This window comes from Sinocyclocheilus grahami, unplaced genomic scaffold (assembly GCF_001515645.1).
Source record: "Sinocyclocheilus grahami isolate Dianchi unplaced genomic scaffold, SAMN03320097.WGS_v1.1 scaffold1098.1, whole genome shotgun sequence".
NCBI classification, from domain to species: domain Eukaryota; kingdom Metazoa; phylum Chordata; class Actinopteri; order Cypriniformes; family Cyprinidae; genus Sinocyclocheilus; species Sinocyclocheilus grahami.
In genome coordinates, this window is record NW_015506277.1 from 284,483 (window position 1) to 293,426 (window position 8,944).

The following is an 8,944-nucleotide window of genomic DNA, read 5'->3' on the forward strand; positions in this document are numbered from 1 at the left end:
GCACACATCTGAATATTTGGGTTGAACTGTTCTGGAACAGTGTTGTAAATACAACTTAACCACTGATTTCTAGTCGTGTCCTCTTTTGGAAGACCAAACAAAGTAGTTTCGCTTTCACATCGAAACACAGCGTCTCCACGACATGGCGGCAGCAACAACAACACTACAGCTCGAGAATAAAAGTTGCGCCTTCTTTCTTTGCGTGAACATTTGGGTGGCGTTATGCAAATCTTCCCACATAGTGAGGTAGATATGTGGGGGCGTGTTAGAACAAGCCGTTTTAGGAGGGCGTGGTTGACTTAACTTTTATAAAGAATATCTCTTTGAATTTGAGACTTTAGTCTTTGCAGCTTTACAGATCTTCTTTATGCACCAAGAGCTTGTAACACTCCAAAGAGAAAGGAAAAATTGAAATCGCATCATATGACCCCTTTAATAAAAGCATCACATCATGGACAACAGGGTTTTTCTTGCTTTTTTTTAGTCCACACAGACCATTTGAAACTAAACCATAAAAACAGCATTCAGAAATCATCATATCACAATCATAAGCCCAATCATTCACATTTTCAGTGTTCAGCAGCCTCTCAGAGAGGGTGGAAAATGGTAATGGAAAAACAACAGTGTAAATAAAGGGATCACCAGGAAGTAAACATACGGTAACCTTCAGAACCCCCCCCTCCCCCCACACACACCAAAATAATATCTTACTGACCCCAAACTTTTGAACGGTATGATGCATTTCATTTCAGACTCAATGAAATTCAGTTTTGCAAAGAGGCTTTTACTAATTGATGGGGCAGTTAAAAACTATGTCAAAATTACTAACATTACAATATTTAATGTTAAATTGTATGATATGACCCACTTAATGTCTGCACTTTTAATGTATTTCTAAAAGGAAGGCAGTACCTACACATTAGCTGTGAGCAATTCTTAATGTGATGGTGTATAATGTACATGGAGAGAAATGTGTGGAAAGTGGAGTCATATCTGACCAATAACATGAAACAGGCCAGGTCAGTTAGAGTGGCTTAATTCATTTGTGTTTCAAAGGACAGCAGGATGAAAGGACACGGTTTCCATTCACTGTATTTATATAAGAACAAACAAACCATACGTGTGCAGTTCTTTATTTTGAACACACCTCCTCAGTGGTGATTAAGATCTGCTTTCATTTAATCAGCTATATTAAGCATCAAACAGCCTTTCGCTGGCTAACCATATTAAATAGTGATAGCATCAGTAATAATTAGCGCCAGACTTTGAGCTGGAGATGAAGACATCTGATCAGATGCCGAAACCAGCTGACACTCCAGGAGCTGTCAGTCAGGATGTCATTTCCTTTTCCTGTAATTTGAGGTAAGGAGGCTGCTAATGAAGTTAGCTCTGATAGATCTGTTCATGGACTAATTTAATTCCAACAATTATTGACGGGGCTTTCTTGGATGATGTGAAGTTTCAAGTCCTTTCAAAGATATCACACATAAATTAGCTTCTTCCATTGAATAGTTTACTTTTTGTAATGAGACCCTCTTTTTCTTTGTTTTTTTCAGCCTGGTGTGAGTCCAGTGGAGTCTGCAGGTGAGCGATTAAACAGTTGTGGGTAAACGTCATATTGTTGATTAATATTTCTAAATGTAATCAGTGGTTTTGTTCTATTTCAGCACCGGCTGCTCCTGGAACAACCGTAAGAGCAAACATCATATTATTGTTAATGTTGTTTAGTTAGGATTGTAGTTTAAATGACTTTCCTGTCTTGAAGACAGAATTCTTTTTTTCATGGATTTTTTTTTTTTCCTCCTAGAGCACTACATCAACTGAGTCTTCGCCTGATGAACAGTCGAAAAAGGCAAGACACAACAGTTATTATCAGTCATAAAACACTATATATGCCTGAAATTACAGTACAGCTTAAAAAAAAGTATGTGTGTGTGTGTATATATATATATACACACACACACACACACATATTGTATCAGTTGTTCTAAACCTGTATGAATTTCTTTCTTGTGTTGAACACAAAAGAAGATAATTTGAAGAATGTTTGTAACCATACAGTTTTGAGACTTGCATAGTATTTTTTTTTTCTTATTATGGAAGTCAATGGCTACCAGCAACTGTTTGGTTACAAAAAGTCTTCAAAATATCTATTTTTGTGTTCAACAGAAGCAGCAAACTCATACAGGTTTGGAACAACTTGCAGGTGAGTTTAGATTTTTGTGTGAACTATGCTTTTAAATGAGGTTTAGAAGCAGAATTGGTAATTAAATTCTTTACAATTCCCATCCCTACGGAAGAGGGAACAATAAGAATTCAATTATGATGAATGCTATGGATGTAATTAGCCGGTGTGTACTGGTTTTATGCAACTTAACTAGCGACTGCAGGATGTGGCTGATGAAATGACTAGTGATGACTAGCCACTAATGATGTACTGAGCGAATTGTTCATGATGTCTCCTGCAGAAGTCAGTATGGACCGAGCACAAATCCCTGGATGGAAAAACATATTACTACAACACCGATACCAAACAATCCACCTGGGAGAAACCAGATGAACTCAAATCACCTGCAGAGGTAAAAAAAGGTCAACACGCCCCTCTTGCTTACACAGTCATATTTCATCTCCCAGTTACTGTTCATTCAGGAGGTTATGACCTTTAGCCAAATTCTGCATTTGAGAGTCTAATGCCCCATAATTAACGTAGTATTACTAGTTTGTTTGTTTATGTTAGACAAGTAAAGAGCACTGTGTTTTTATATGTATTTATTAGTTTATACCAAACAAATTGCTGAACCAAACGAATAATTTTTTTGTATTGTGTTGTCTAAATTTTATTTAATTTTAAGTAAAATACATTTATGGGAAAATGTATATTAAGCTAGGTTGAAATATAAAACTTAATTCAAAAATATGAGAGATCCTTTTGTTTCTATTCAAAGGTTTCTTTGCATTTTCTCATTTGTTGTGTCATAACTGTGTATTTTGAAACAGAATTAAAGAAGTTTGTTTTGCAGCAAATGTTGTCCAAATGCCCATGGAAAGAGTATAAGTCAGACACCGGCAAGCCCTATTACTACAACTCCCAGACCAAAGAGTCTCGCTGGACTAAACCCAAAGAACTGGAGGACCTGGAGGGTCAGTATGCAGAATAAATACACATCCAGAAACCTCACATGAGGAAATGGTTTAACTTTTCTCTCTCTGTTTTTTTTACTTCAGCGATGATAAAGGCGGAGGAAAACGGGTGAGCATCAACTTTATTTACTAAGACCATAAAGGGTTAGTTCACCCAAAAATACAAATGTCATTTACTTACCCTCAAGCCATTCCAAACCCTTATGTCTCTTTTGTTCATCTTCAAAACACAAATTAATCTATATCAATTGATCGATTAAATAATAAACATTTAATTTAACTTTTTTATTTTTACATACAGTGGTGTGAAAAAGTGTTGCATGTTTGTCTCACTTTAATGTTTCAGATCATCAAACAAATTTACATATTAGTCAAAGATAACACAAGTAAACACAACATGCAGTTTTTAAATGAAGGTTTTTATTATTAAGGGAAAACAAAATCCAAAACGTTATGGCCCTGTGTGAAGAAGTCTTTGCCCCCCTGTTAAAACTGTGGTTTATCACACCTGGGTTCAATTTCTCTAGCCACTCCCAGGTCTGATTAGTAGACCAAAATATCCTCAAAAGCTAGACATCATGCAGAGATCCAAAGAAATTCAGAAACAAATGAGAAAGAAAGTAATTGAGATCTATCAGTCTGGAAAAGGTTATAAAGCCATTTCTAAAGCTTTGGGACTCCAGCGAACCACAGTGAGAGCCATTATTCACAAATGGCAAAAACATGGAACAGTGGAGAACCTTCCCAGGAGTGGCCGGCCGACCAAAATTACCCCAAGAGCACAGCGACGACTCAAAAAATAAGAAATCAGGAAGGGGGCCAACACTTTTTCACACCACTGTATAAACATTGATCAACCCACATACGTAGAGCTCATCAGATCTGGTAAATGGCAGCTCAAACATGCTTGCTTTGACAGGGTTAATAATTCATGACAGAATAAACAATTTTGGGTGAACTATCCTTTTAATGTACTGTTAGATTTACAGAAAGCAGTTTTTGGTTTCAAAACGCTTTACTGTTAGTGGAAAATTGTCCATTGTTGGCAAAGGTTGTGCAGGTTCACCGCTACTTCTGGCATAATCTTACACACATTAATGGCTTTTTTTTTTAGAAATTCAAAGATAATCCAACTATAATAATTTTGAATCTGTGTTTGTGTCTGGTAAAGGACGGTTGATGTTGTGGCTCCTGGCACCACCCCTGCTCTTACATCTCAAAGCGAGTCCTCTGTTACCGTGGCAGCAGTTGCTGAGACAGAGGCTACCATGGCGACAGTCGCCACAGAGGAACAGCCGTCTCACGTGCCTGCACCGGTTGCTGAGGTCAGCAGTGATGTCACAGTTAACTCCACTGAGGAAACGCCGAGCGTAGAGACACAACCCTGGTAATGAACCCTCAACACATACGCTACACGACTTTCAAAAACTGAACAGATCTTAAAATAATGGGCATCATACACTCACCGACTCTGTAATAGTCACAGATGGAAAAACTGGCCATCGTACACTAAACGACTGAGGATCATACACTAGCAGACTTTAAAGTCATTCCAAAACAAACTTGTGCCTTGTTGCTAGGAGATGTGACAAATGAAAATCGGCTCAAAATATCAGACATGTTTGATATCCTCCGTGTTATTTATTTATTTGCAGTAATGATGTTTCTAAGGAGGAGAGACCTGAGCTGGTGAAGAAAGTTTACAAGTGGAACACAAAAGAGGAGGCAAAGCAGGCATTTAAAGAACTGCTGAAAGAAAAGGTAATCTCTCTCTCTCTATCTCTACCCCCCCCCCTGTTGTGAAGAGGGAGGTGTTGATATTCCGGCTGGGTCTTTCTAAATTTAGTGTGTTTTAATTTGGCGCACAAAGTGCTCCTCAGAGAGGGCTGTTTAATTGCTGTGAGTGTGATTAGACTGGAGTGAAACAGAAGACGGTGAAAACGCACGCTTCACAGACCCCTGGCAGCCTTTCAGAAATACACGCTCAGAATGGATGAAGAACTTTCTGTTTTGTGACGTCAACATATGGAGATCTACTTCTCCAAACCTTTTTATTACCGTTCTGCTGTTTTTCTGCCCCTCTCAGTGGACGCCCATTTATGCCTCTCGACAATGACATGAGCGATTAAATAATCTATTCAGTCAAATTAAAATCGCTCAGTATATTTCATTTCATGAAACATGTCTTGATTACTAATTAGGTTCTTTAGCAGATCTAAATGAAGTTGTGCTGCCTTCCTCCTGGGAAGTTTGCAGTAATGCACTATTACTACTGCTTTTAAATGTGAACCTTTTTTTCTCCATTTGGAGTTCCCCCCCCCCCAAACATGCATTATTGAGTCACAAGAAAAGTACATTTGCATCTCTCTCCCTCTATGTGACTATAGGGCGTTTCCTCCAATGCGTCATGGGAGCAGGCAATGAAGCTGATAATTAACGACCCTCGTTACAGGTATCCAAATACTGCACACAACATTAATGGAATTTAATAGCATTTACATCCTGTGCACAGTTAAATGTGTCCCTGCTGTTTTTCACTGAACCACTCACATCTCTCTCTGTGTGTGTGTGTGTGTGTGTGTGTGTGCGCAGTGCTCTGCCCAAGCTAAGTGAAAAGAAACAGGCATTCAATGCTTATAAAGTCCAGACAGAGAAAGAGGAAAAGGAAGAAGCCCGAATCAAATACAAGGAGTCTAAAGAGACTTTCCAGCGCTTCCTGGAGAACCATGAGAAGATGACCTCAACCACACGATACAAGTGAGATTTAAAACTGTTTGGATGACAACTTTAATCAATGCCTGTTTAAAAATAACAAAAATCACAATGCAGACCACATACTTTGGGTTGGAGATTTGAACATCCTAGCAACTGTATAACAACACACTAAAATATACTCTGAACACCTTAGCAACTGCATAGCAGTGCCCTGGCAATCACCCCCACATCACTCCAGCATTATAGGAGTTTTGCATGCACCAGCACCACTCTCCTTTTTAATCCGGTATTACTATAAACACGGTTAATGTTTTTTCAGCTCTCTTTGTACTGTCATTGATTCAGAGCAGTTGAACTTTACTCCCCCTCTTACTTAGATGATTAAAATCATATCAGCAATGTCATGGTGACATCTTGGCAGGTTTAATGATGCTATTGGTGTAAATCTCACCTGTAATCAGGCTTTAAATAGCGGTGTTGTTTTTCATGAGTTCCTGTCTGCACTGTGTCATAAGGTCTCAGAGATACTTATTAGTGTTATTAATTAGTAGTTCTATATGGCGTTAATATCCTGTACTATCACTGCCCCTACTAGTAGTAGACTAACTTATGAACTGCAGCAATGTTCGTACTCTCTCACATGAGTGAAATCGTGCTTTATGAAACGTTATGGAAAAAGTTGTTCTTTAAGCAGTGCTTGTTTGTAAGTTTCTCTTGTCTTGTACAGGAAAGCGGAGCAGATGTTTGGCGATCAGGAGGTGTGGTCATGTGTTCCCGAGAGAGACAGGCAGGAGATCTATGAAGATGTGCTGTTTTATTTAGCAAAGAAAGAGAAGGTTTGATTGGCTGATTTTGTTCATCACTGCACTCTCATATATATATATATATATATATATATAGTTACACTAATAATCTAATAACCTGCTAATTAGTTTTTTTCAATTGAACAATTTAAATGCTGATGTCACTTTCATTTGGATGCATTTTAATATGCAAACTTCAATTAGCAAGCAATAAACCAGATGTGGCTGTGCATTACAGTGATTAAGGGAAGTTGTTAGGTGTGACGCATCGTAAAATCACTAACACACAGTGGCTTATTATAATAATAAAACTTTTGCAAGCGCAATACACATTGTCTAGAAGTAATTCCATTTATTAGTAGACAAATCAGTAAATAATTATTCCAAGTAATATAACTCATTAGTTAAACAGTAGGCTGTTTACATTTGCCAACCACTAATACAAAAAAAAAAACAATATTTTGTGTTACATTTAATTTAAAATTCACTTGGATTGTGGTCACTGGTCTGCATATATAAGAGTATCTCTCTGGACAGTCCATAATGCCTTTATATGTTTTTTTTTTACATCAATAAAATTCTGGGGAAAATGTCCTTAATTGAAAATAATCATGATAAAAAGGGCCTTTATAAGCTGTGCAAAAAATCTTTATAAAGATTTAAAATCTTTAAAATTCAGCTTTTTTTTTTCTCTTTCTTTTTTTTAAATAAATAAAAATATATACATATTGTTCTGGCCTTGTCCTGTCATGATTGTGGCTCAATGCTTTTGTTTCAGGAACAAGCCAAGCAGCTGCGGAAGAGGAACTGGGAAGCTCTGAAGAACATTTTGGACAATATGGCCAATGTGACATACAGAACTACGTGGTCTGAGGCACAGCAGTACCTGCTGGATAACCCCACCTTTGCTGAAGATGAGGAGCTGCAGAGTATGAACACACACACTCACACATACACACACACACACACTGCACTGCCACCTCCACACGATGATGCTTTTAACCTGCATAATGAGAGTGAGTGTGTTTGATATACAGGAAGCTTTTATCTTCCTTTGTGTCTGTGTGTGTGTTAGACATGGACAAAGAAGATGCTCTGATCTGTTTCGAGGAACACATCCGTGCTCTTGAGAAAGAGGAGGAGGAAGAGAAACAGAAAACTCTGCTGCGAGAGAGACGCAGACAGCGCAAAAACAGAGAGTCTTTCCAGGTGACACACACGTGTGACTCTGTCCTGGTTTGTCCCCTGCATCACGTCCAGCTTTCTAATAGGGCTGCACGATATATCGTTTCAGCATCGATATCACGATGTGCGCATCCACGATAGTCACATCGCAGGATGTGCGATGTTTAATCTACTGATCGTTATATTTATACTGATCGTTTTCTTTGCTCACGCACAGACACCGTGTCTACACCGGACGCGACAGCAGTACAGAGATACCCATTTTAAATACATTTAGTAGCAGAGCTACTGCAAGCGATTTTCAATCCATTTATCCTTTGTTGAAACTTCGTCGTCGAGGAGAGCGCAGGTCACGGTTGCTTAGCAACGGCAGACACCATGAAAGCGCAAGCTCCCGAGCGCTTTGGAAAGAAGGAGAAAGCGGCGCGACTGGCGTTTTCCACACGTTTTTAGGCGCGACATGTGAACAGACCCAAAGTCTGTCTACACAAAGCGCTTGAACTTTGTGTCAGTACGTCATAAATAGGAGGCATCAGTATACTGTCGGGGATTTGTCGTGCCGTGCCGCATCCAGTGTAGTGTCAAACAGCATCACTGATTATAATGGGTTCTATTGTATTTTGTCACGTTGCGCCATGCCGCTCGCATCTGGTGTAGACACGGTAAGAGCCACGCAGATGCACGTGAACCCTGAATTTAGTTCACTTCCGCTACTATCTGTGCCTGAAATGACACACAATGACATGAAAGAGGATGATAATATATTCACAGCAGTTTAATGTCTCTGTTGCTTTCTGTGTCATGTTAATCAAACAACTAAACACAGAGAAAAATCACTTTTGTAGCTTTAACCCAGATTTATTAGATTTAATTTATACAGTGAAGACTATGCAGTGTTATTTTACATTTGATTATTAAATTTCTGTACCTGAATACTGTTAGACTTGCCTTAAAAATACAAAGCACTGTTTACTTCATTTGTATCTTTTTGTTCTATTATATTTATCTATGCTTGTAATTTGTTTATTCCTATGCTGATTTACTCACCTACAACCCCCCCCCCCCCCCACCCACACAAAACAACAACAGATTTATTTTTT

The 8,944-nt window shown here is 38.5% G+C and overlaps 1 protein-coding gene across 3 annotated transcripts in view; it reads left to right on the forward strand.

Annotated features, from left to right (window-relative positions):
- prpf40a (PRP40 pre-mRNA processing factor 40 homolog A) overlaps window positions 1-8,944 on the forward strand; it is a 26,159-nt gene that overhangs the window by 6,500 nt on the left and 10,715 nt on the right. For all 3 annotated transcript variants that reach the window (XM_016252274.1, XM_016252273.1, XM_016252275.1), the window contains 13 exons: window positions 1,557-1,584; window positions 1,668-1,690; window positions 1,808-1,852; window positions 2,469-2,579; window positions 3,021-3,141; window positions 3,226-3,250; window positions 4,313-4,528; window positions 4,797-4,902; window positions 5,529-5,593; window positions 5,734-5,898; window positions 6,584-6,692; window positions 7,438-7,588; window positions 7,735-7,868. In XM_016252274.1, coding sequence (XP_016107760.1) covers window positions 1,557-1,584; window positions 1,668-1,690; window positions 1,808-1,852; window positions 2,469-2,579; window positions 3,021-3,141; window positions 3,226-3,250; window positions 4,313-4,528; window positions 4,797-4,902; window positions 5,529-5,593; window positions 5,734-5,898; window positions 6,584-6,692; window positions 7,438-7,588; window positions 7,735-7,868 — 1,299 coding nt within the window. The remainder of the gene's footprint in view (window positions 1-1,556; window positions 1,585-1,667; window positions 1,691-1,807; window positions 1,853-2,468; window positions 2,580-3,020; window positions 3,142-3,225; window positions 3,251-4,312; window positions 4,529-4,796; window positions 4,903-5,528; window positions 5,594-5,733; window positions 5,899-6,583; window positions 6,693-7,437; window positions 7,589-7,734; window positions 7,869-8,944) is intronic.